A 26,943-nucleotide genomic window follows, 5' to 3' on the forward strand; every position below is an offset into this window, starting at 1 on the left:
TTCTCTGACTTCAAGTTTAGTTTCGGGAGAGCTGTTCTCCTTCTGTTCTGCATTGTCACTGTAGTTCTTCATGGTGTTTGATGAATTGATCCTCTGCCAGCACATTTGTGGAAGTAACTACCTTTCTTATTTGGATATAGCTTTGGTTACTTTGTTTCTGTGCTGCTTCTGGTTGTGTTTGAAAGTCTGCACTTTCCACCCTCCACTGCCTCTGCCAGGGGTGTTGTCAGTGCCCTCCTTGTGCCACTTATGCCTCTGGGGCTGTTGGTGCCTTACCGCTTATGATCTCACTTTAGTCTCAAGTGTTACCATTGGAGTCGCCAGGCTGCGAGCCCTTCTGCTGCTTCCGGGGTTGCCTGGGTCTCATGTTCCTCCACTGGCTCTCTGCAGGCTCTTCACAGGCTTGAAATCTGCTGCCCCGTGCACCTCCTGTGCTACTGCTCCTAGGTTGTCTACAGGTGCTGGTTGCACTGCTGTCAGGGATGCTGGATTCATGGGTGTCACTGTCGCTGCTGGGGGCTTGGAGACCCAGGGAATTGTATGCAGCCCCCACTGCTGGTGGAGCTGGTGTCAGGGGTGCCACCACTGGGGGCTGGGTCACCAGTTCTGTGGTTCCTGAAGCCTCTGGTTTGCAGGTTCCACCTGCCACCGCTAGTGGGGAGCAAGGGCTAAGCAGGGAGAGGTTTTTGTTGTTGGTCACTGTGCCGCCTCTGGTCTCTGGCACTAGCTGGTGTGTTTTGAAAACAAGTCAGAGTGCCCCACCACAGCCAGGAAAATCCAAGTTTTATGTACTATCCCCACTGTTGTAAAGACCTGGCCACTGCCAGGGGAGGGGAAGGGGGCGTGCATGCTGGTTCTGCTAGGAGAGGGGCAGAGATCGATCTGTCCTACCCTTTCTGTTCCTGCTGGGACCACTTGTGGGTGAGCAGGCTGAGCCCACTGGGAGCCAGATAGGGAGCAAGCCGGCCTGCCCTCTCCACCCCCCACTGGGACTGCTCAGAGATGAGCAGGCTGAGTCTGCTGGAGACAGGCAGGGAGCAAGCCACGCCTGTTTTCTCACCATTGTGAGGATCCGCACCCTGGCTCACTGCTGCTGTGGTGGGTGGGGAGGAGGAGGAAGCTGCTCCCTTAGTTCTAGTGCCTTCCAGGGTTCCAGTCCACCCACCTTCTCCTGTATAGATGCCTAGATCTCTTATGTGTCCTGTTGTGCTGTGTAGGAAATCCTATTGGTCAATGGATGTCCGATTGGTTGTAACTTAGAGGGGAGAGAAAAAGGGAACAACTCACTTTGCCATGATGCTGATGTCACTCTCTTAGACATCATTTTTTTATTTTTTATTTTTATTTTTTTAAGATTTTATTTATTTATTTTTTTCCCCCAAAGCCCCAGCAGATAGTTGTATGTCATAGCTGCACATCCTTCTAGTTGCTGTATGTGGGACGCGGCCTCAGCATGGCCGGAGAAGCGGTGCGTTGGTGCACGCCCGGGATCCGAACCCGGGCCGCCAGCAGCGGAGTGCGTGCACTTAACCGCTAAGCCACCGGGCCGGCCCAGACATCATTTTTTTAAAAGTTTTAGAAAATGACTTGAAATAAATTGTTTAAAAATTATTTACTGACTTATTTATTCCAGATATCTTCTGGGAAGTTACAACTTTAATTGACTTTTTAAGTTTTCTACCTCTTCTGGTAGAAAATCAGTGGCCTCCAATACTAGAAATTGGTGGAAAGTTAATATTCACTTCCAATGTAACTTCAATAGTCAGTTTACCAGCTGTCTATAATTTAATTTTCTGTGCACGAGGACTGAAAGAAAATGAAACCAAATTATTCTTTTGGGTGAAGACAAAATTTGATTGGTAGTCTGAAAATATTCCCTATATTTATAAATTATTTTACTTCTTAGCCCTGATTATTAGCTGATTCTAGTAGCCATACTATACTATTGATAATTATTTCATAAAAGCCATAACTAGACTTCTTTTGGTCCAAGAACACCTGTGATAAGAATTTAGTTTTCATTTCTAATTATTTTCTGAAAGTATCAGTATATATTTGATTTTCAAAATCATTCTTGTGTTTATATTTGTGTGTTTATATATGTATGAAACTTTATATGAAGGTATATTTGTACATAAGGGCTAAAGGACAGCTTTCTGCCTCATATTCTTACCAGGGAAAATAATTAGCAAATTTAACATGAAATAATTTTTTAGAATAAGAAAATTTTAGAATGTGGATGATCCTTTAGGTGACTCTTATGCGTCTTAAACTTGGTAAGTGAACGGTCTCAGACAACAAATTGTGGAAGTACTGAGCTCCCACTACTTGCCAGGCACTGTGTTAACGCCAGGGAAGGTGATGAACTAAACAGACACAGCACTTTCCCTCACCGAGATGCCAGTCTTATAGCTTTTGCTTGAAAACTTCTAATGAAGAGCTCACTACAGGTGGCCATCAAGTCTGGAAACACAGGTGAATATACATTATAAATGGTTTAGAGATAATACATTACATCAGGACTTCTCAATCTTGGCATTATTGACATTTTGGAATGGATAACTCTTTGTGGTAGGGAACTGTCCTGTGCATTGTGGGATGTTTAGCAGCACCTCTAGTCTCTACCCACTAGATGCCAGTAGCACCCCCCACACACCCCGACCAGTCATGAAAACCAGACATTTCCAGATATTCCCTGGGGGATAAAATCACCCCCAGTTGAGAACAACTGTATTACATGATAATTTCAGTGGGTTGTTGTCATTTGCATTGCCTCAGATCATTTGTGGCTCTGATAAAACTGAACCTTTAGCTTGCTGCAGAAGTAGCAATCTAGGAGTTCAATCTGTGAAAAGATAAAATAATATCTGTGTTTCTAGGCTTTACAGCCACTGTGTATTTTGGAGATGGATAAATTTCTTGTTGGAAAGAACTAACTATTTGAAAATTGGTCTTCAACCAAGAAAGATTCATGTCCCTATCCCTTCCAGCCGTCACTGATCCTCTCCTTTTCTGGAGCTCTATGGAACACTTCTGATTCTTCCATAAGACAGCTTTGCAGATATTTGAATAAAGTTATCCTGTACTCCTAAGGGCTCTTTTGATTTTTATTTCATTTTAGCCTTGGAAGGGATTTTATTATTGCAGCTTTCTTTAAAAGCATGTGTGTGTGTGTTTTGTTTGATCTTTTTTTTTACAGCTAAGCAAACCGAGGCACAAATAATGTTAAATGAATGACAAGTAGTCACTTGGTTAGTGAATACTCAACATTCAGTCCAGTGTCTCTCTGGTTCTTCAGCTGTCTTCCTTCACTAGTGTGTTCGCTTGATGAAAGCAGGAGCTTTGTCTGGCTCATCCAGCACTGGGTTCCTGGCCCCTAGAACAATTTCTGGTGCACAGTAGGCATTTAGTACCTATTTGTTGGAATGAGTGAATGAATTTCTTACTTGACCTGCCTTTAAAACCTTCCTTCATCTGGTTTGCTTCTCTTCTGGAAAGAATTCAACCTAACACTTTTTTTTCCAATTAAAATGACATATCAAGGTCCAATTTTAGTGTTCCAGCTGTGGTATAATAATTGATGAAAGCTATTAACCTGCTGTGTCTGCATACCATATTTCTACTAATATAGTCTAAGATTGCATTATTATCTTAGACTGAGCTTTTAGTCATTTAAACTCTTTAGCCTTTTTCATATAACATTGAGCTATAGATTCTCCATTTTGTACTTTTGGAGTATTGCTTAAAATTTGAAGTATTTGTCTTAGCACTGATCATTTACTGTCTTAAAACTGAGCTAGCCTGTTAATAATAGATGTATTAGTTTTCACAAATATGTGTAATTTCTGCACATTTTTTTTTCTTAAAGGAGATCCTGGCTCAGCAAATGCTTTTTCATGCCTGGAATTAGTCATGGTCTTAAGTTAACAAAAGACTTGGGCCCTTAATAGACACCTGAATACTGTGATTCATGAATTTTTTTCCTGGGCATGACTATCGCTCTTCTTTGGCCAAAGCACATATATCAGCTTAGATTCCTACTAATATCTGCAGTATGAAAGATAATTAATAAATTAATAGTTATTTTTCTTATATTTCTAGCTAAGAAATATGTCTTCCTTAGCAAGTTGTCCCTGACTTTATATAACCCATTGATGGTCATTAATTAAGAGGCATTTGAATTAGAAAATTTATTTAAATTTTTCCAGTCTTATATTCCATATTTGGCAGCCATGCTGAAACAAAATTTATATGCTGATACCTGAGCTTAAGAGATGACATAATTCAGCTATTATTACTTTTTGTAAATGTTTTTAAATAAGAGATAATTCTATCTGCTAATTGTTCTCTGATCTCTGTTCCTGTGCAATGGCTGCGTTAGGGAAGAGCAATTATACTTAGTTACATCTTAGTAAATAAATTTGTTCAATGAAAGTTTCATGTTGATCTAAGGGGTTAACCTTGACTTAGAATGAAAAAAAATAGAGTTTAATGGGAGCAAACAGTAAAAACAGAATTTATTAAATACCTTTGGTAAGACGTTTGTGGTGGGATTCTAAATATAAAAGCAAACAGTATTTGTAAGTTTTCCTTTCTTTTCTATAGTGATATTCTTGAGCATTTATGTATACATTAGAGATTAGATATTCTTCCCCTCTGAGGACCAAAAACCTTCAGGGTTCTTGGGTGCAATAACAAATGTATTTCTCACACTTAAATGCTGAAAATAGTGGCTGTGTGTTATAGACATGCATCTCTACTTTTTACTTTTAAAAGACAACCTATTTACTGGGACATTTTTATTATGGGTGCATGGATGCTACTGTTTATGTATTTGCATATATGCTCACATAAAGGTATATGTATCAAAACCAGATATTTTTGTGTCCTTTTACAGAAAAAGGGAAAATGTTTTATAAGAATAGAGAGAAAGGTGATATTGGATCCAGAATATAATTGTTGGATTTTTGGGTGAAAAACATCCATAATTATAGTATCAGCACAGCGTCCATCATACTATCACTGTAACTGAAACACATTTTCCATGATTTAATCTTTCTCAAAGAGTTCTTTCTCCTCTGTTTTATCCATGTTCTTCAGGCATAGTACATTCATTCTGTAACTTGAGAGAGATGGAATGCCATTGAAGGAAAAAACAAAACTTACAATTAAACTATTAAACACAGAGATTGCCTGCATAGCATATTTCGTCAATTCTAAGAAGCACTTATTTTTAGTTTTTAACATCTCTGAAATTGGGAGTGCATCTTATTTGTCTGGTGCCATACAGTTGACAGTGGTTTTTCATTCCTACGTAAAGTAATGGTGCATCTTACAATTGATAATGTCATAGATTCTGTGAAATATTTATGCATGTTTGTGGGATAAATATTTGTTAAATGATTTGCTCAGTGTATGTATTTGTGAGAGCTATAGACTAAATATTTTTCCCTAATGTTTTCACATTTTGGAAAATTGTTTTTTACATAGGAGTCAACCTGATATTAAAGCTTTTAGTATTTTAATAGATTTTCATTTAAACTTTATTAGATTATATAAGAATAATATAAATATTGCAAAAATAATTTTCATTTGTTTTTTAAGCTTAATAATATTAATCTTATACTTACTATTGAATGTTTCTACGAATACCACACATTTGGTGGTATAAAATGTTTATTTTTTCAAAGCTTTTTTGTAACAGATTTATTTTTAAAAGTTGTATAGCTATTATCGTAAATCTGATGTCTGATTCTTACATGGTGATATGTTTTTGTTTTTAGAGTCTTACATTTAAAGAAAAAGTAACAAGCCTTAAATTTAAAGAAAAACCTACAGACCTAGAGACAAGAAGCTATAAGTATCTTCTCTTGTCCATGGTGAAACTAATTCATGCAGATCCAAAGCTCTTGCTTTGTGTAAGTATTTTTTATGAAGTGCCTTGAAATTATTACACTGACTTAGTTTCGTTTAATTGGAAAGCCAAGACCTTGAAGATAACTATTAGCCAGAGAATACTTAGTAATCCTTTCTGATCGTGCTCGAAACCTAAGACGTCTCTAAAAAAACTAACTTACAGAGAATACTGATATAATTAGATCAGATTTCTTAGTGTTTCTTCTTAATTTCCCTCATCATTAAACTAACATACTTTGGCGAGATCTTCTGTCCTTACTCTGCTACCAGATTTATGTATTATTCAGGCGTTAATCCTGGAACGACGGTGGAGGTAATGAAGTAACCATAAATCAGGGTGCTTTCTACATCTACATGGTTTTTTTAATCTCCAGTTGCTATTGCCAAACCATTTAGCTTTTCTGTCCCTCTTACTTCCTGTCATCAGCCATCTATCATCCCTGACTTTGCCTAGAAGCACCATTTGGGAAGGAGAAGGAGATGAAAAAGGGTGTGGTTAGCACTCAATTATTGTCACAATTCTGCTCTTACAGCCTCAGATGGTGTTAGATTCCTGAGATCATCATGCCGGGTACACAAAATAATTAGTAACTAACAGATGTAAATGAATGATAGTTATATTAACTGGTTAGCTGTGTGATTTGGGTGACTGACTTTTAACTTCTCTGTGCCTTAGTTTTCCCATGTAAAATACTACGATAGTAATAGTTCCTACCTCAGAGAGATTATTAAGAAGATTGAGATAGTACATATCTTGCTTTTAGGCACAATGCATAATAAGTGGATAATAAACACTAAATAAATGTTAGCTATTATTATTTATAAAATACCGTTAACATTAATGTTAATATTATGAATGCCCCAAATGTAACAGTTATATATTGTGAAGTTCATAGGATAATATATTTAACCTCTGTGGAGTTTCTGCAGTCTCTGGAGAGCACATCCAGAAAGATTTCTTACTGCTTTTGTTCAGCAATAGGCTTTATAAGTGCTAAGGTGCTTTCCAATTTTGATGACATATTTTTCAAAGTCCTATACTATAGGGATTCATAACTTGATGTCCATAGTTTCACGAGTTCTGTGAAACCCCTGAATTTTTAAAAATGTGTGCATGTGAGTATTTTTTCTTGAGAGAAACAAGAGAACAGAGAGAGACAGAATTTCCCAAAAGGATTAATGACCCCAAAAGAAGGCCTGTGATATTTTGAACTCTTTGAAAAAAGCCCATTCAAATTTGGGAGTCTAATAGAATAAACTGTTAGAACTTTGGCATGGAAAAATTCCATAAAATATATCAGTATGACTCTATAAAAATAATGAAATACCGTTTCTCTTTATTTCTTTGGTAGGTAGCACAAGTTATTTGTCGTATTATTTAATCACGCACGTCATATAGTATATTAATGCCATTCTATTTGGCTATAATTCAGGATCAAAGAATGTGCTAAAGTCACTGGTGCCTTCTGTGTTAAATATTTTACTGTTCAAAGAACAAGAATTTTAACAAAACTTGTTATTTTCCAAGTTTGAAATTTAGCAAGCAGGAAAGGGTCATTTAAAATTGAAGTTATTTGCTGCCATCTAGTGGTTAAACAGCTTTTCTCAAAGTAACTGAAGGTAAGTTAAAATAGTGAAGGATTCATTGCAAATATTTGATTATTTCATATTTTATGCATAAAAATTCTAAATCTTAGTAAATAGGAGTAATGTAGGAATAACTATTAAATGATCTCGATCGTGGTATTTTTAAAGTAACGTGATTTTATTGTCTTCTGTCTCTACCATCTCTATCCTAATCCATATTACTCTCATTTTTTTCAAGCCTCCTAATTGCTCAACTTGATCATTTCATACCTCCCTCTAATCATTTCTCTGCACTAAAGTTATGATATCTCTTTAAAAAGCAAATCTTATCATTTTCCCTGCCCAGCTTAGTTGAAATTGCCCTTGGGATAAAGACTAAACTCCCTCTAGACCTATAAGGTCATGCAGAGTCTGACTCCCACCTACCACTTCTGCCACATCTAGCGTTGTAGTTTTCTTTCTCTTCTTTACTCTAGTCATGATGGCTTGTCTTTCAGTCTATCTTACTTAGCACGTTCCTTCATACCTGCCCTTTCTCTTGCTGTTTCCTCTGCCTACAATATGTTTCCCTCACCTCTTCACATAGTAATTCCTGCTAATTCAGAGCTTATTATCACTACCCTAAGAAGGCCTCCCTGACTGTGCCACATTTCCCTGTTACATGTGCTCGTGGCAGCATTGGCAGCATGTACCTTCATAGTTCTTACCTCATTTGCAATTTTATACTTGTTGGTCTGATTACTGATATTTGTCTTTCCCACCAGACTACACACTCATCTTCTGTTTTACTTGTTGTGTCTTTGGTGTTCAATAAATATTGTTGGGTTATTAATGAATGAATAGAAATGCCGGAAAATAGGCTAACAGTTTTGAATTACAGATACACTGGGTGAGGTATACCTTAATCATTATAATGGAAAAGAATCTATAGTTAATAAAAATATGGGTACAGGTTGCATTGGCCTCACTTAAATGAGCCATATATTCTTGAAGTATAAATAGATGCTTCCAAGTTACAGGAAGCATCTACTCTAAGTAGGTAGACATTCACATTTATATATACCACTAATTTGCTTTGCTTAGTACATAATGTTTTCCACAATGAGGAAGACTGAAGTATGGGTATCTGGAGGTGTGGATTCTAGCCCTATACAGATTTGGGTAGGTCTTTTGTGCTGGACAAGAGGGCTGCAGAGGATAATCATGCAGTTCTCATCCAACATGCGTGTTCCTTGCCTTGATGACAGTCATATCAAAACCAGCAAGTGCCAAACCAGAAGTGTATTATTTAGCCAGTGTAGTGTTGCTAAAAAAAACTTACTTACTCCTATTATTGATATAATTTCTTAATTGAAAAGCTAATACCTAGTTTTTGTTTTCTTTTAACAAGGATTTTTTCTGGACATTATTCACATTAATGAACAAGTCAAGATGTAGATTAAGAGGCTTAACAAAAACAGTTTTGATTTTTTTAAAAATTCCACAATTATTATTTTATTGAGAAGTAATTCACATACCGTAAAAGTCACCATTTTAAAGTGCACAATTTACTGGTTTTCTGTATATTACAAGGTTGTGCAGCCATCACCACTGTCTAATTTTAGAACATTTTCATCACCCCAAAAAGAAACCTAGTACCCATTAGCAGTCATTCTTTATTCCCTCCTCCCTCCAGCTCCTTTCAAATGATATTTTTTTTATTGAAGCTTGCTTTTCTCCTTTCAGAATCCAAGAAAACAGGGGCCTGAAACCCAAGGTAGCACAGCAGAATTAATTACAGGGCTCGTCCAGCTGGTCCCTCAGTCACACATGCCAGAGATTGCTCAGGAAGCAATGGAGGTAAGGGGAAAATGAATTCTAGGCTCTTGAAGGAAAGGTTGTAACTATGTACATTCTTGATGTTTCTTTGGTGTGTGGTTTCTATGAGTGAGAGATGTGTCATTTCTGGAAATGGTTATGTTTGTGTCTATACACTGTTTTATGAACTCCACGGAGAAAGAAGGGAAGTTTAGCTGCTTTATATCACATGTAGTGACAACATTGTACAAATGCTTAATCAAAAACTCAAATTTTCTATTTGCAGTTGACTTCTTTAATATATATTGAATTTTAAATTGGGATATAATTCGCATACCATAAAGTTTACTATTTTAAAGTGTACAATTCAGTAGTTTTTAGTATATTCCCAAGATTATACAACCATCACCACTGTCTAATCCCTGAATATTTTTGTCACCCCCAAAAAAAACCAGTGTCACTCTCCATCCCCCTATCACCCCAGCCACTGGCAACCATTAATCTATTTTCTATCTTTATAGATTTGCTCATGCTAGACATTTCATGTGAGTAGAATCATATGTGGCCTTTTGTGTCTGGATTCTTTCATTTAAATATGATGTTTTCAAGATTCATCCATATTGTATGAATCACTACTTCTTTTTTATTGCCAAATAATATTCAATTGTATGGATGTACCACATTTTGTTCACTTGTTCATCAGTTGATAGACATTTGGAATTGTTTTTACTTTTTGGCTATTGCGAATAATGCTGCTATGAAAATTTGTGTAGAAGTTTTTCTGTGGATATATCTCTTAGGTTATAGCTAGGAGTGCAATTGCTGGGTCATGTGGTAACTCTGTTTAACTTGTTGAGGAACTGCCAAACTGTTTTCCAAAGCAACTGCATCCTTTTATATTCCCACCAGCAATGTATGAGAGTTCCAGTATCTCCACACCCTTGCTAACACTTGTTATTGTCTGTCTTTTTGATTATGGCCATCCTCGTGGATGTAAATACAGTTAACTTTTTAAAAAAATTACTTTTATATTGATTACTTGATAAATATGGTTTTAATTTAAATCAGTTTTATTGAGGTATAATTTACATATAATCAAATCATATAGATTTAGAATATTTCTAATCACCCCAGAAAGTTCCTGTGTCTTTTGCAGTCAGTGTCCCTACTCCCTGTCCCAGAGACCACTGCTCTGATTTCTGTCACTATAGATTAGTTTTGTCAGTTCTGTAAGTTCATATGAATGGAATCTTAGACTATGTAGTCCTTTTTGTCTGGCTTCTTTCACTCAGCAAGTTTTTGAGATTCATCCATATTGTTGCATGTATTAGTTTCTTTTTTTTATTGTTGATAAGTGTTCCATTGGTGATTATATCACAGTTTACTCACCTGTTAATGGCCACTTAGGTGAATATATCCATCATTGCTTAAAGTTATCTTGTGCTCCTGTGTGTTCCCTCCCTCCCTCTCTCCCGTATTGCCCCCTGCCTGCTCCCCTGCTATCCTTGCAACCACTGATCTTCTTTCTTTTACTGTAGATTAGTTTGCATTTTATATAAATGGAATTATAAAGTGTATACTCTTTTTTTTTCTGTCTTCTTTAACTCAGCGTAATATCATGACATTCATCTATGTTGTTGCATGTATCAGTAGTTTATTCCTTTTAATAAAATTCATCCTTTTTTATTGCTGTATAGTGTTTCATTGTGGCTATACCAGAATTTGTTTATCCGTTTACTTGTTGATGGACCTTTGCGTTGTTTCTAGTTTTTGGCTGTTATAAATAAAACTTCTAGGAATGTGTATGTACAAATCTATCTGTAGACATATGCTTTCGTTTCTCTTAGATAAATACCTAGGGGTGCAAAAATCTTACTATGTGGTTTTTATGAGACACAGCTTAAATTTAAGGACACTGGAGTAATATACAGATACAGAGTTTAAAGCAAGAAGCATTGGGCCGGCCCCGTGGCTTAGCGGTTAAGTGCGCGCGCTCTGCTACTGGCGGCCCGGGTTCGGATCCCGGGCGCACACCGACGCACCGCTTCTCCGGCCATGCTGGGGCCGCGTCCCACATGCAGCAACTAGAAGGATGTGCAGCTGTGACATACAACTATCTACTGGGGCTTTGGGGGGAAAAAATAAATAAATAAAATCTTTAAAGCAAGAAGCATTACTGGAGATAAAGAGGGATATCTCATTATTACAAAGGGGTCCAGTCCATCCAGAAAATAGCACTCTATGTGAACCTGATAACAAAGCTTCAAAACATATGAAGGAAAAATAAATAAAGCTTCAAAATATATAATGTAAAAGGAGAGAGAACTCCTTTTACAGAGAACTCCTTATAACTGGAGAAATCCAGTTATAGTGGGATACTTGAGCATGCTTTTCTCAGTATCTGATAGAGTAAACAAGCAAAAAAAAATAATAAGGATAGAAGATTTGAATAACATGATTATCAAATTTGACCTATTTGACATATATAGAGCACTACACTCGGTAAATACCCTTTCTTTTCAAGTATATCAGTATGGAAGATTCAGTATATCCTGAGCATGAAATGAGTCTCAAAAAATTCTAAAGGACTGAAATCATTCAGAATTTTTTTGTCAGACCACAGTGGAATTAAGCTAGAAATCAGTAACAAAAAAACCTTATGAAATATCAAATGACTATTCTGTGTTTTCATTCATATTCTGCTAATAGGAATGTAAATTAGTACAACCACCGTTAAAAATTGTCTTGCAGTATCTACAAAAGCTAAACATATGACCTAGCAGTTGCACTCCTGGGTATGTGTCCAACAGAAATGCGTATGTATGTTTACCAAAAGACACATACAAAAATATTAATAGCAGCATAATTTGCAATAGCCCAAAAAACTGGAAACAATTCAAATGTATCAGCAGTAGAATAGATAAGTAATTTTGATTATATTCATTCCACTAATTACAACAATGAAAAAAGAATGATCTACTGCTAAATGCAAAGCATGGATGAATCTCACAAATATAATATTAAGTGAAAACAGCCAAACACAAAAGAGAACATGCTGTATGATTCTCTTTATATAAATAAGAAACAGGCAAAAGTAATCCATCGTAATAAAAGTTAGAACAGTGCCTACGTTTGTCAAGGGCTAATGACCAGAAGGGAATGTGAAAAAGTCTTCTGAGTGTAGATAATGTTGATCTGGGTAATGGTTACCTGGGGTATATACATCTGTGAAAATTCGTTGAGCTATGTACTTCTGTATGCTTCATTTTATCAAAAATGTTTCAGCACTCATTGTTAACGCTCATTGCTTATATTTGTGTACATTGCTATTGGTCCTGTAAATTGGTATATTCCTTGCATTCTTTTTGGAAGGCTATTTGACAGTATTTGGCAGGAGCTGTACAAATATCCATTTTTTTTGTCCAAATAGTTCCATTCCTATAAGTTTTTTGATCCTATGAATGCAATTCAAAAGGAAAAAGCTACACACATATATGCTTATTGCTCTTATTTTATAATAGGAGAGTATTAGTAGAATTTAAAATATTCACTAGTAAGAGAATGGGTTAATATTCAGTGACAAGAGAATGATATTTCAACTTGGTGAACTGTTAAACATCCATTAAAACATATATAGTTCACACAGCAATATGGAAAAATATTTATGAAATGTCAAATGAGTGTACTATGTTTACAGCTTTGTTAAAATATATGTGGAAAATTAAAAAGTAGAAGAGCACATGAAAAGGAAAACAATCATTAAGACAGGAAAAAGGCTCACATGTTTTCTTTCAATATTTCAAAAAATGTTTGTCAAACAAAAATGTAAATAGAGAATTTGCCACTTATACTTAAGTGTCAGTAAATTATACTGTTTTTGCACAACAATAATGAAACTGAATGTAAATTTGTACTGTTTTTTCTTAATATGAGAGCTATAAACTATATAATTTTTGAAGATTCTCCCAATGAATTACAGTTTTCACTAAATGTCTAAAAGTAATTACAATAAAAATGTTTGAAATAAGATAATATAGAGCTGGTCTTTATATATAATGTATAACTTTTGGAGTTATAAAGTGGTTCACGGTTAGACAGCCACATATCTTCCTAATGTGAGGCAGGTTATCAGAGCAGCTGTTTGTAGTTTATGCATTTGATTTGGTTTTAAGAGAAGAAGAAATCAGTTCTCACTATTTGTTCCAAACAGTGTTTCACTGAAATTTTAATAAAAAGCTTTAAAGGAGAGTAAAGAAGCACTAAATATGCTGACCCAGGGCTGAGAGGAGTGTATAGAGCTCCAGTGTGCCCTTGGGGGAAGCATTGTGGAATTGGAGTTAGGGTAGGGTTGGTTTGAAGGAAAAGTGTAGTTTTCCTTTTTATGCCTTTGATGGCCTTAATTTATTTAATAATAGTGTTTTTGTATGTTAGTTGTATATTTTAAATAAATTAATTCCTGTTAATGTTCTGTGAGCCAAATTCCAATTTCAATTCTGTGGTCAATTGAAATATTTTAGGATGAATAATATGCTATGAAATGCAAAGTCTGGTTTGCTCCCCTCTCTCTCATTTTTGAAAAATAGTTTATCTTTTCTGTTCTTAAAGAATTCATGGCAAGCAAGATAACTTTTACTTTATCTTTTGGCAGAGAAGTAAAATATTGTTGTGTGTATTAATTTTGGTGAGCTCTCCTTACTTGGGGATTAATTTTGTGTTCCATAGAGTTCATTGATACTTATTGATATTATTTTCTTTGTGTCTTAAAGCAATTTTTACGTGTATCGATTGCTATTCTGAATTAATCTGTCATTTAACTTTATGTGTGTATTTAAAGTAATAATGATAGGAATAAAGTGGTTGCATTCTGTGTATATTATTTCCTAGAGATTTTGGTTCTTCAGAGTTTTTCTCTTTTGCTTTATGCTGTATGTTGAGGCTACAATTAAAATAGCTCAATATGTTAGCATTTGTAAAATAAATACTCCGGTGTTAAGTTTACAAAAACTTTTTGAGTAAGTCTTCTCTCTCTCTTTTTTAAAATTCAGGCTCTGCTGGTTCTTCATCAGTTAGATAGCATTGATTTGTGGAATCCTGATGCTCCTGTGGAAACATTTTGGGAAATTAGGTATATGATATACTTTTATTTTTTAATTCAATTTAAAATTTTATTTTGTATTTATTTTTTGTCATTAAATATTAACTTTATAGTACTTGGTTTATTGTAAAACTTTATACACTTATACCTTCAGAGGTTTAGAGTTTGTGTTTTATTTGACTTGAAATTATTTATTAGATTATTTCTCGTTTTAACTGTAAGAACAATGTCACAGCAATTTAGAAAATAAATTTTTACAAATTGTGCTAAATTTTATTACCAAACCATAAACTACTGTTATTTGGTGTAGTCTCTTCTATTGCAGATTTCTATGTAGTTACAACTGTTTTAAATTGATTTTTACAGTTATAAGCTTAGAGTGTTAAAATCTTGTAACATCAATAGTCTCAGTTTTTTAACTTTGATCTTTCATAAATTTTCCATAATACCTGTGTTTTTGATGAATTAATTAATAATGAACATCTGCTTAGAAGGCAAAAATATATACAGTATTTTATAATTTATTTCCTAGGTTATATAAATTATTACCTTTTAATGAGCACAAAGGCAACACATTGAGGAAAATGTAAATGTGTAAGCCTCAGGTTTTGTCATTACCTTACATGGAAGTGGGTGCATCAAGTCACTTGGCAGCTGAGTTAAATCCTAGACTCTAGAGTAGTGCTTTTCTGTAGTAATGTGAACCACATATGTAATTTAAAATTGTCTAGTTGCCACATTAAAAAGTAAAAAGAGGGGCCGGCCCGGTGCCATAGTGGTTGAGTTTGCGCCCTTCACTTCGGCAGCCTGGGGTCCGTGGGTTCAGATCCTGGGCACAGACCTACGCACTGCTTATCAAGCCATGCCATGGCAGGCATCCCGCGTATAAAATAGAGAAAGATGGGCATAGACGTTAGCTCAGGGCCAATCTTCCTCAGCAAAAAAGAAAAGAAAAAAGTAAAAGAAACAGGTAAAATTAATTTTAATAATATATTTTTAACCCAGTATATATATCTAGAATATTACTTCAAGATATAATCAATATAAAAGTTTTTAATGAGATATTTTACATTCTTTTCTTCATAAAGTCTTCAAAATTTGGTGTGCATTTCACACTTAACGGCTCATCTCAATTTGGACAAGCCACATTTCAAGTGCTTGGTAGCCACATGTGGCTGGTTAGTGGCTACTGTGTTGGACAGTGCAGCTGTAGAGTGGGGATCAGTAAACTTTTTCTCTAAAGGGCCAGGTAGTAAATATTTTAGGCTTTGTGGGTCAGATAGTCTCTGTCATAACTAGTCATTTCTGCTGTTGGAGCAGGAAAGCCACCATAGACGATATGTAAATGAATGGGTGTGGCTGTGTTCCACTAAAACTTTATGTACAAAAGCAGATGATGGGCTGGATTTGTCTTGCAGGCAGTTGTTTGCAGACCCCTGCTTTAGAGCACTGGGTTTGCATACAATCTGTGCTGTGCACATGGTCTATCATTTTTTCGAGTCCTCTGCAAGGATGACAGGCATGGATGAAACAGTTGGGAGTTTGGAGGGTAGTGGGGCTTAGAAATACTTGCTTTTTTTTTTTTTTTTTACATAATCTGAGACTTATTTTCTTTGATTATCATGCTGTTAACATTTTGATAACCATTTCTCTAAAACACATCCTAGAAGGAAAAATAAGCTTCTCTTAACTTGTGTCCATTATGAGAGAATGCCATTCTTATGGACTGATTATATCTGTATAGGTTATTTATTGACAATGCTAGTGACAATGAACTTTATGTTACTGCAGCTCACAAATGCTTTTTTACATCTGCAAGAAATTAACTAGCCATCAAATGCTTAGTAGCACAGAAATTCTCAAATGGTTGCGGGAAATTTTGATCTGCAGGAATAAATTTCTTCTTAAAAATAAGGTAAGCTAAATGACATCTTTAAAAGTGGAAGAATATTTGGAATGGTAATGGAAAGAGATTAAGGAAGTATTTATTAGCCAAATTTAGTCCTACCTCAACTTCTTCCTCCTACAAAGTCTTCAGGGGAAGTATATATGCAGAGGACAATGGCTGGCAAATCAACATTTTAAAAATTATTCTGAGGCTTTGGCCTTAAAAAGTCACGATCCTGATAAATTCGAGTTGAGTAAAGCAGGACCCTATGGGGCAGGCCTAGGAGGAGTGGGGGCTGCTATAACCGAAATAGATTGAGGAACATATTCAGTCTTCAAGTTTGTACATAAGACTTGGACCCTATGGCTAGGCTAGTCCAGAGAATATTGTCCATCAAAAGGCTGGAAGGGAAGAAATTGAGGGTCCTCAATGTAGGTTTCTTTATATTCCTGCCATAAAGCTTTCACCTCTTAAAAATATCGAGAGTTTTCTTCCCTATGGTCTAGTGAAAAGTTTTGATTCTGAACTATTGAAACATGGTGACAGGGTTTTGGGGGATAGAGAAAATCCTTAAATTTCTTTTAATATAAAGTTTCTATAATTAGTCAATTAAAAAATTCTATTATGGCATAGTTTTAGGAGTACTTGATTCAGTGAATTTTTATTCATTTCTATAATCATAGCTATAAGAAATCTTAAATGTATCAAACTCATATGCTTTGCAGGGGACCATACAGCTTGTTAAATTTCCTTTGTTTAGAAATAGGATAATGATGAGTTGGGTTTATTCACATCTGGCTTATTTTAGTGTGTTAATATAGTGAAAATTGGCATTATTCCAAAGATAAGGAAAGAGGTGAAACTTCAGAGTTTCATGCCTTTGCCTGTGGTATAATTCTCCAGAGAACAAGCATTAGTAATCCAGTAATGACTCTGTAGTTCTTTGGTCAGTAAAGTCACTCTTGTAACATACTTGGCATATATAGCAGTGTTAATTACTGGTCCAGCGGAACTTAATCTCAGAAGAGTCAACTTCTGATTATCCTGACATGGCATGGGATAAAATCTTGTGAGAGAAAATCTTGATCATTTGTAATCGACTGAGAAATACGTTATATTTTTCATACAGTAGATTTATGTTGTTGATATTTTACTTGTGTCCACGTTAGATCTAGAAATATTAATTTACATTTCTAGGATCTGTTGTTTCTGATAATTTGAAGGGTGGAAAGCTGAGGATTTTCAAAGGCATCGAACCAACGTTATTTTTACTGCTGGGTTTCTAGTGAATGTTCCTCAAGGTGAGGGATAGGAGTTGGGGGGGTGGTTTCCAGAATAGTCTCAAACAGGAAGACGAGTCATATTAAGTATTTATTTCTCTTGGTTATCAGTACTTTGGAGAGGCTTACTTATTTCTTCTTTCTAGCAGGCAGATAGAAGTTCCTGTCACTTTCTCTTCCCTTATGGGGTAGGATGTGATGTTCCTTCAAGTGGAAATACGAGTCAAATGTCCATGGATCATGAAGAGTTACTACGTACTTGTACTCCCGGAGCCTCTCTCCGGAAGGGAAGAGGAAACTCATCCATGGTAGACAGCTTCTTTTGTAGTTCTCCTGTGTCACCGTCTGTGCTCTGTATTTTTTTCTGAATGAACCTTGGTAAATTTCAACTAGGTAATAGAGCACAGTAAAGAACTGCTTAGATGAACCTCAGGGAAGTTCCTAACATCTCTGTGACTCAGTTCCTCAACTGTAAAATGGGGATAATAATAACTCCTGCCACAGAATTGTTATAAGGATTAAATGAGACCATGTGTAAACAGCACTTGAGTATTTGACACTTATAAGCTATAATTGATAGCTCTATAATCATTATAAACCTCTATCCCATAAGAGAGACCATTCATACCCCAGAGGTTTAAACGTTGTACCAACTAACAAAAGTACAAATTGACTGGAAGGAAAAGCATTTTGCTTGAAGTTATAGATGAGTGCTTTTGTGGTTTTTGTTGGTGTGCATAATTCCTTTTAAAAATAAATCATACAAGTGAAAATATCAAATCATTACAGAAGAGTTTCTTTTCCAGACCAAAGTTTTTTTTAACCCTAATTTTCAATATAACCTTCTTGGAGGAAAAAAACAGCTAAGCAGTGTGGTGTTTACTGTTGTCTACTTTATCTGGAGAATTTGCATTTGTTTTGTAAATGAGGATTTCTCTATTTCACGTTTTGGGAATGTGTAAACCAGATTCAAGTATATCTTCTACAGCAATATTTAATTCTTGTTTGTGCCCTTATTTCAGTCAGTGCTGCAGTGTACTTGTCTTATTTTTCCCCTCCAGTAGATAGATAGAATTTCTTATTACTTCCTCTTCCTTTGTCATTCATAATTGACTGGGAAGTGCGTCATATTTTTCATCCAGTAGATTTGTGTTGTGAGTGTTTTACTTGTGTCCATGTTAGACTTAATCTACATTTCTGGAATCTGGAATAGAATAATACCTATTCGATTTGAAATTGGACAGATAGTAGCATTATGTTGGTCCAAATAAACTCGTTTCTCATTCAGACAAGATATTTTGGGGTTTGAAAATTTCTATCTGCATACAGATAGACATGATACACGGTTTGTTGCACTGTTGGGTTTTGTAAATAAAATAGCTAAGTTGCAAATATATGCCTCCCACCCCTGACTCCCAGGATAGTGCAGCAGGGTACAGTGGAACCCCACCGATATGTCGACAAGCCCAGACCAAACTCGAAGTGGCCTTGTACATGTTTCTGTGGAGCCCTGACACTGAAGCTGTTCTGGTTGCCATGTCCTGTTTCCGCCACCTCTGTGAGGAAGCGGATATCCGGTGTGGAGTGGATGAAGTGTCGGTGCACAACTTCTTGCCCAACTATAACACATTCATGGAATTTGCGTCTGTCAGCAATATGATGTCAACAGGTAAATGTGGATTTTTTTCTACTCAGTCTGCCTTGACGTCTAATTGTGCTAGGAATGTAGGAATGTATTAAAGATTAGTACTACTTTGTAACTTTACAGGGCTAATTCAAATAGCTTACTTGGAATCCTTTTCTGTACAAGGGAGGGTGAAAATAAATAGCATTTGAGATAAATTGTTAACTTCTCACTGAGTTTTTAATATGCTGTACAGTTGTTTAAAAACTGACAGTATAAATTGCTGTCAGTTATAGATTATATAATTTACTCTGCCTGAACTGTATATTGTCAAGTTTTAAACACATTGGCACATGTTTTGAGTAAATATAAGTGGGAATAGCTATTTTATACCATGGACCTTGTGGAGTCCAAGTTACCTTTCCTGTGAGGCCAGTAAAAAGTGTTCAGCTTTATCATTTGAAGCATTCATTCTTCTGCTCCCTTTTGGATTGGGCTTCCAGGTTCTCACTGGCAAGCAGGGCTCTAAGTGCAATAAGTTGATTTGCTGTTGTCTTGGCTTAGGAAGAGCAGCACTTCAGAAAAGAGTGATGGCACTCCTACGGCGCATTGAGCATCCTACTGCAGGAAACACTGAGGTAGGCCCTTAGCAACAGAAACATCCCTCCCGGGCCCCACTCTCAGTTTTAGAAGCCTCATGTTATGTGTGTGTGGGTAGGAATAGCTTTTGAAGCAAATGTAAGATGTGTGCATATTACAAGTAGAATATTATACTTATAATATGCACCAAATTTGAAACCTATTACTGATTGATTTTTACCTCTAGGTTTAAAGTTGCTTTCAAAAGGTAATTGCTTTCATTTTAGGCTTGGGAAGATACACATGCAAAGTGGGAACAAGCTACAAAACTAATCCTCAACTATCCAAAAGCCAAAATGGAAGATGGCCAGGTGAGTTTGTAAAGTCGATTTTTTTCTGTTAATTGATTTGCTAAACATATAACAAGTATATAGTTGTCTTAAGACTGATATGTAGTTCTGGTTAATCTAAACCTATGCTGACTAATTTGGTAGCTACTAGCCACATGTGGCTACTTAAATTAAAATTGAACTTTAATTAAAATTAAATAGGATTAAAATTCGGTTTTTCAGTCATACGGTAGCCACAGTTTAAGGACTCAATAGCCACATGTGGCAATTGGCTACTCTGTTGGACAGCACAGATATAAAATGTTTCCATCATTGCAGAAATACTGGACATCACTGAGTGAGAGACGATTTGTAGTAGAGACCATTCCTTTACCCTCTTTCTCTTTCTCCATCAGAGACCAAAAGTAGAAAATAAATATTATGCATACTTTTTCTAATTCAGTTAAGTAAAAAAAATGTTTTAAGCACTTAAATATTCAATAAAATTAGACATTTATATTAGGCCTTGGCAGAAGTAAGCTGAAAACATTATATTAATATAATGTATTCAGTTAATAACTGAATTCACTGCATCAGAGAATGGAGCAACATTATCAAAGAAGTATAAGACAAAGGAAACCTGAAATTGTACCAGTGGAACAGAACTGAAAATCAAGAAACTTGTAATCATTTGAGCCCTGATAAGAAGTATATAAATATATGGCTAGAGAAACTAGAGAAAAACACTAACCTAATTCTTTATGCACTACAGAAGTCAAGGTACAAAAGATCCGCCCAAATGGAAGAACCATGCTGTTATCAAAGTGTTTATATTTCAGTTTACGTTTAACTTCTTATCTTGTTTAGCTTCCTTTATATATAATATGACATAGTTCAAGAACGTTTAGCTGTAATGTGGAAACAGAGTAATTACCACTGTGTTCCCAGAGTCAAAAAGAGAATAAGTCTTATTATTATTCCTTTGTTTCTCTTGGTGGGGTTCTAACCAAGAGTGCTGAGAAGTGCTGAGAAAAGCAAGACTGAGTGATAAAATATGAACCTCTTGAGAGAAAAGTCTTTAAACCTATTACGAAAACCCAATTACTAAAAAATAGGCTGATAATGGTACATTAGATGCTGTGAGTCCACCACGCCTAGTCAATAAGAATACTCAAAATGAACTTTTACTGCATAAAAAATTTTTAAATTCCTGTTTACCTGTTTCCTAAATTTTCAAGGCAACCTTCGATGAATCTCATTCAAATATGTCTGTCCGTAAACTAACATACTAAGGAGCAGAGTGGTTTCTCTGCTTCATTTATCAATCCTTTAGAAAGATTAACTGCATCATAATTTTGGGCTATATCCCACAACAAAGTGTTTCCTTTCTTGCAAATGTCCAAATTTCTGTCGTAGCATTACTGTTGAATTGATGTTGATGAACTGCAGATCCTTGACTAAGATGTTCATGGTAAATAGATGCTAGATTGGGAAGTTGTTGGTGAAGATAAAATGTTAGCTCTGCGTGTGAATTAATCTGAATTAGCTCCTCTTCACCCCCAGATTCTTCACCATCAAAATCAGCCATATTTTCTCCTGATTTTGCACTGACCTGGGAGTTACTGCAACTGTCATCATCTGCACCTAGCATATCATCAGCTATATGCCTATCAGGGTGGTAATGATGGTGGTGGTGATGTGGACCAATAAACTACTGACAATTAAATAATTCATTCCCGGTAGTCTCCCCAAGAAACTCCCCATTGCATGTAATACAAGATTCCTGAGATGTTTGTGCTATGTGAGCAGCATTCATTTTCCCTGAAATATCACGTTCTGGGTCTTCCTAGTGTGCATCTAGCATTCATATTCGATTATACTGATGGCATTGACCCAGTGTTAAAAACCAGGCCTTTTCATGTTCCATTGCTTGTCCTACTTCTTCCTGATGGATCTTGGGAATCCCTTGAGCAAATGCTTGCTTGACTTTCTAACTTTCTGTTTTGAAGATCTGTACCGCACTGCTTGTAGGAGGATTATGACCATGATCGTCGTCATATTCTTCGTTAGGGGCTTCAATATCTGCAGTATCTTCTGACTGTACCCCACTGCCAGGGCTCCCAGCTGACTGGCTTACATGGCTAGAATTCACCTTATTGCTAGATCCATCACTATGCCCACTGCTGCTACCAGGACTGCTGCTTCCATCTTCACCACTGTTGGCAGTTTCGTCAGAACCTCTGTACATGGATTCCCCTGTGTCTGAAAGTCCCTGTTGTGCATGTTTGGTTCTACTAATAAGTTACTTACCCATTTCGATGTCACTGCCTCCACTTTGAATGGGTATCACTGTTATCACTGCTTTGAGGACTAGCTGCAGGTGACCAAGGTGATGGAGCTGCTCTTCTGAGCTCTTCTTCCTCTTTCTTATTTGCAGTGGGAGTATTACTATGTAATAAAGATGCACAAGAACTCAGTTTAGATAGCTGAGCCTTAGCTGCTAGTGCATTATTCCATAATGCTTTAATTAACATCAGTGCCAAGTACAATGTTCAGTATGAACACTTGGCTCAAGAGCTGAGACCAGATTAAGGAGATATCTAAATGATACTGGATCCAAATTCTTGATGAGTGAAGGAAATAAGTCCTGTGTATACTGACTACAATGTTTCAACTGTGCTGCAGCCCAAATGCAGTCAATATGCTGGGTACTCAGTTGCCCTTCCACTGCCAAAAAATTAAAAATCACTTGGCACTATTTGATAATCTCAGTAGGTAAATTTGGTCCAAATATATGCTCTGCCACATTGTTGTTTATAAGCCAGTCTGCAAGTTCTTTTGCAATGGACATTTCTATATCATTTCTGATACCAGTGATTCACATTATTGTACACATCATTGAAAGTGTAAAGTTGATTCGTTATCTGACTTAGGCCAGCCAATCTCATAGTCAGAGTAGGTGACGTAAAGTACTTAAATGCAAGATCTAGGCTTTCTTTATCAAAGCATAACATTGTGTCCAGTGGTTCTTTCACTGTGCTCCCCATTGTCAGCTGTGTAGTAAGCCGCACTCTGTCTTAACTCCTGATCAGAGAGTTTGCATAAATACCTGATAACAAAGGTCCTAAAAGAGATAATGTGCTGCATGACAGCAGGGTTATGTAGCCATGTCCTAGTATTAGATACAACTCTAATAAATGCATGGGCTGTAAGAAATGGCAAAGTTTCAGGAGTTCCATATTCAAAGCAATCCTTAATGAGAGAAAGGCCATTTTTCCCACAAAACAAACATACACAACGAAGCATATGCAATGGTACTTTTACATCATTCATATCACAGAATGCCCCTAATATGTTGCTTTCTTGAGTTGATATATCCTCTGTAGTAGGATAAATATTATGCTTGTAAGCAGTATGTAAGGGAAATTAAATTTGGAAAGTTTTTGCCACACGTCTGTACCCCATAAACTAAAAGGATCAGAACTCTTTGAAAATTCCTCCTCGGTAAGATTATAAATTCTTGTAGAGTTTGATTTTTTTCTCTTGATTTTTGTCTTTATGTACTTCCTTCATTACACACTCTTTCTATATTCAGTGGTTCTTCCATTTGATTACTCTCATCTTGCTATGTGGAATCTACATTAATAGTAGTACAGTGTTTACAAAGCTGATTTCAGAGCACTTGAACTTGGGCAATCACTAAGTTAATCAGTGCACCCACTACTTGGTTAAAAATCTCCAAATGCTTATATTCCTTGAAGCAGCATAGACATTGCCTCTGTGTCCAGGAGTTGATATAAGAAAAAATTGTGAGAGTATGTTCCTTTCTGAGCTGCAGTCCGTCACCACCTTCTATATCTGATACTGTATCTGTGTTTGTCACTACCCTCAATTCTTTAAGACTCAGCTGTCCTCCAGCAGTAAAATACCTTGATGTGACTAGAAATGGCGGGGTGAAGACTTGGATTTTTTTAAATGTAAAAAATGTTCTTTTGTCATGGAAGAAATGTTGGATAAAAAGTAATTTGTCAAGTCTCTCAACCAATTTAGGGTGAATTCATGCTTTCCATAAAAATTTTGTGTTTAGGCTGCTGAAAGCCTTCATAAGACCATTGTTAAGAGGCGAATGTCTCATGTGAGTGGATCCATAGATTTGTCTGACACAGACTCCCTTCAGGAATGGATCAACATGACTGGCTTCCTGTGTGCCCTTGGGGGAGTGTGCCTGCAGCAGAGAAGCAATTCTGGCCTGGCAACCTATAGCCCACCCATGGGCCCAGTCAGTGAACGCAAGGGTTCCATGATTTCAGTGATGTCCTCAGAGGGAAATGCAGATACACCTGTCAGCAAATTTATGGATCGGCTGCTATCCTTAATGGTGTGTAACCATGAGAGAGTGGGACTTCAAATACGGACCAATGTTAAGGATCTGGTGGGTCTAGAATTGAGTCCTGCTCTTTATCCAATGCTATTTAACAAATTGAAGAATACCATCAGCAAGTTTTTTGACTCCCAAGGACAGGTAAAGTGTTCTTTCCTTTATTTTTCACCCTTCCCTATGAATAGAGTGACCTGTTTGAAATAATGAAGCCTTTTTCTTTTAGATTATTTAATTAGATACTGGCATGAACGTTCACTTACAGGTTTTTAGAAAATAGGCAAAAAATTGCAGAAAGAAGAATCATCTAATGTAGGGATCAGTTTGCTTTTTAGGAACTCTAGTGCATGAGTGTGCCTGAGGTTATGAATGTCTTGGGTATGGGTATGAGTGTCTGTGTGTATCTATGTGCCTGTTTGGATATATGCCTGTGGGTGCATTTCTGCATGTGTATGACATTTAGATCAGGCAACTTCATCTGTCTGTGATCTGTCTGCTGTGCTTTGATTCCAAAATGTATTTTGTTCTTTGTATAGGTTTTATTGACTGACACCAATACTCAATTTGTAGAGCAAACCATAGCTATAATGAAGAACTTACTAGATAATCATACTGAAGGCAGCTCCGAACATCTGGGACAAGCTAGCATTGAAACAATGATGTTGAATCTGGTCAGGTAAACATTCTACTGAAATGTAGCAGAAACACATTGGTATTGGTAATTATTAGTGAAATAATTTGCAATCCTTTTCTTTATTGCACCCAAATTAGGGTGTGACAATAAGGTAATCAGAAGTTATGTATGTTCTAATATAAATAAAATAAAATAGTTACATTTAATCATTGTACTTAGACATTAAAGCATTTAGAAAACTTTCTCTTTTGTTTACATCTGATCATGTGTTTTTTAATGTTTCCATGTCTAAATAGATATGTTCGTGTACTTGGGAATATGGTCCATGCAATTCAAATAAAAACGAAACTGTGTCAGTTAGTTGAGGTCATGATGGCAAGGAGAGATGACCTCTCATTTTGTCAGGAGATGAAATTTAGGTGAGTTCTCAAAAGAGCAAAGTAGTAGAGTCTTATAAATCTTATGTTAAATGAAGTACGGAAAAATAGTAGGTCCCTGGTTATCATTGGAAGCAGGGCAGGGGGGGTGGAAAAGAAACATTTTACATGTTTGTTTTTCTCTTCATGTCTTTTCAAATTTCCCTGAGCTTTGTGCCCATGACAATGCTCCCTTTTTTAAAATTATACTGTACTTGACCTAAGAATTTGGTCCTAAGATTCTGTTCAAACTGATACCATAACTAAGGGCTGATGTGGAGGATCACTATCCAAGTTGCCTATGTTCGTGCCCTTCTGAGTGTTAGATCTGTGATAGCAGTATCTCTTTTATAAAATTGTCATGTCGCCCGGGTGATTTGGCAAATTATTTGTGCTATTAAAAGGTCTTATATGACTAAAGGTGTATGTATGACTTTAAAAAAGTTGTTTGCTATTTTCTTTTTCTTTGCCATTCTATAGGAATAAGATGGTAGAATATCTGACAGACTGGGTTATGGGAACATCAAACCAAGCAGCAGATGATGACGTAAAATGTCTTACAAGGTAAGAAAAGATAATGACCTTTAATTAAGTATTAGCAGGTTTACTCTAGGCATTAGTACTACTTCATTATAGCTATTATAAGTATATTTTATGTGTATTGAAATTGTTTTTTTGGATATCAAACTTTTGCATTTGAATTATATAACAATATTAATCTTTATTATTTCTTTCTCTTTTTAACTGACTTTTATTAAAAACAAATGTGAGAGAGTGTTATATATAGAAAGTGTTATCTATTTAGGAAAGATAGTCTATAGTTATTGGAAAATAAGATATGTAAAGCCTTAGATTGTATTTATTTTATCATTAGATAGTTAAAGGTATTATTTTAGGAACTTAATTTTTTTGAGTCTTTCTAAAAAGTAATTGCTTAAGTTTGCTCTAATGATAGATACTTATTGCCACATAACAGAAAATAATTAAACACTATGAACTACATAATAACCATTCACATATATTTCTTCGGCCAAGCTTTGTTTTATAGTACATGCTTTTGATCTAAGTTATTTTGCCAAGATTACTTCATGACCCTCTCTCCAACTTGAAACGTTTTTGCGTTCTAGGGTCTGCATATTAACTCAGATTATTTAGATTGTCCTAACAATTTGTTTAGGTAGTTCCTAAAGTTTGTGTCTGTCAGGAATAAGTTTATATGAAGGTAAGGTGGAATAGAAGAACTTGAAAGACTTAAGGTCGTCACGTTTTTTTTCTTCAGAGATTTGGACCAGGCAAGCATGGAAGCAGTAGTTTCACTCCTGGCTGGTCTTCCGCTGCAGCCTGAGGAAGGAGATGGTGTGGAACTGATGGAAGCCAAATCACAGTTATTTCTTAAGTAAATTTCAGTCACCAAAAACAC

At 36.0% G+C, this 26,943-nt stretch overlaps 1 protein-coding gene across 2 annotated transcripts in view; it reads left to right on the forward strand.

Annotated features, from left to right (window-relative positions):
• The window catches only part of NF1 (neurofibromin 1), a 260,892-nt gene that overhangs the window by 107,929 nt on the left and 126,020 nt on the right, over positions 1-26,943 (forward strand). For both annotated transcript variants that reach the window (XM_058560309.1, XM_058560310.1), the window contains exons 13-25: positions 5,784-5,918; positions 9,229-9,342; positions 14,346-14,425; positions 16,187-16,310; positions 17,710-17,871; positions 18,983-19,232; positions 19,752-19,825; positions 20,054-20,137; positions 24,183-24,617; positions 25,010-25,149; positions 25,404-25,526; positions 26,004-26,087; positions 26,803-26,919. In XM_058560309.1, the coding sequence (XP_058416292.1) occupies positions 5,784-5,918; positions 9,229-9,342; positions 14,346-14,425; positions 16,187-16,310; positions 17,710-17,871; positions 18,983-19,232; positions 19,752-19,825; positions 20,054-20,137; positions 24,183-24,617; positions 25,010-25,149; positions 25,404-25,526; positions 26,004-26,087; positions 26,803-26,919 (1,922 nt within the window). The remainder of the gene's footprint in view (positions 1-5,783; positions 5,919-9,228; positions 9,343-14,345; positions 14,426-16,186; positions 16,311-17,709; positions 17,872-18,982; positions 19,233-19,751; positions 19,826-20,053; positions 20,138-24,182; positions 24,618-25,009; positions 25,150-25,403; positions 25,527-26,003; positions 26,088-26,802; positions 26,920-26,943) is intronic.

Source organism: Diceros bicornis, chromosome 18 (genome assembly GCF_020826845.1).
Source record: "Diceros bicornis minor isolate mBicDic1 chromosome 18, mDicBic1.mat.cur, whole genome shotgun sequence".
NCBI classification, from domain to species: Eukaryota; Metazoa; Chordata; class Mammalia; order Perissodactyla; family Rhinocerotidae; genus Diceros; species Diceros bicornis.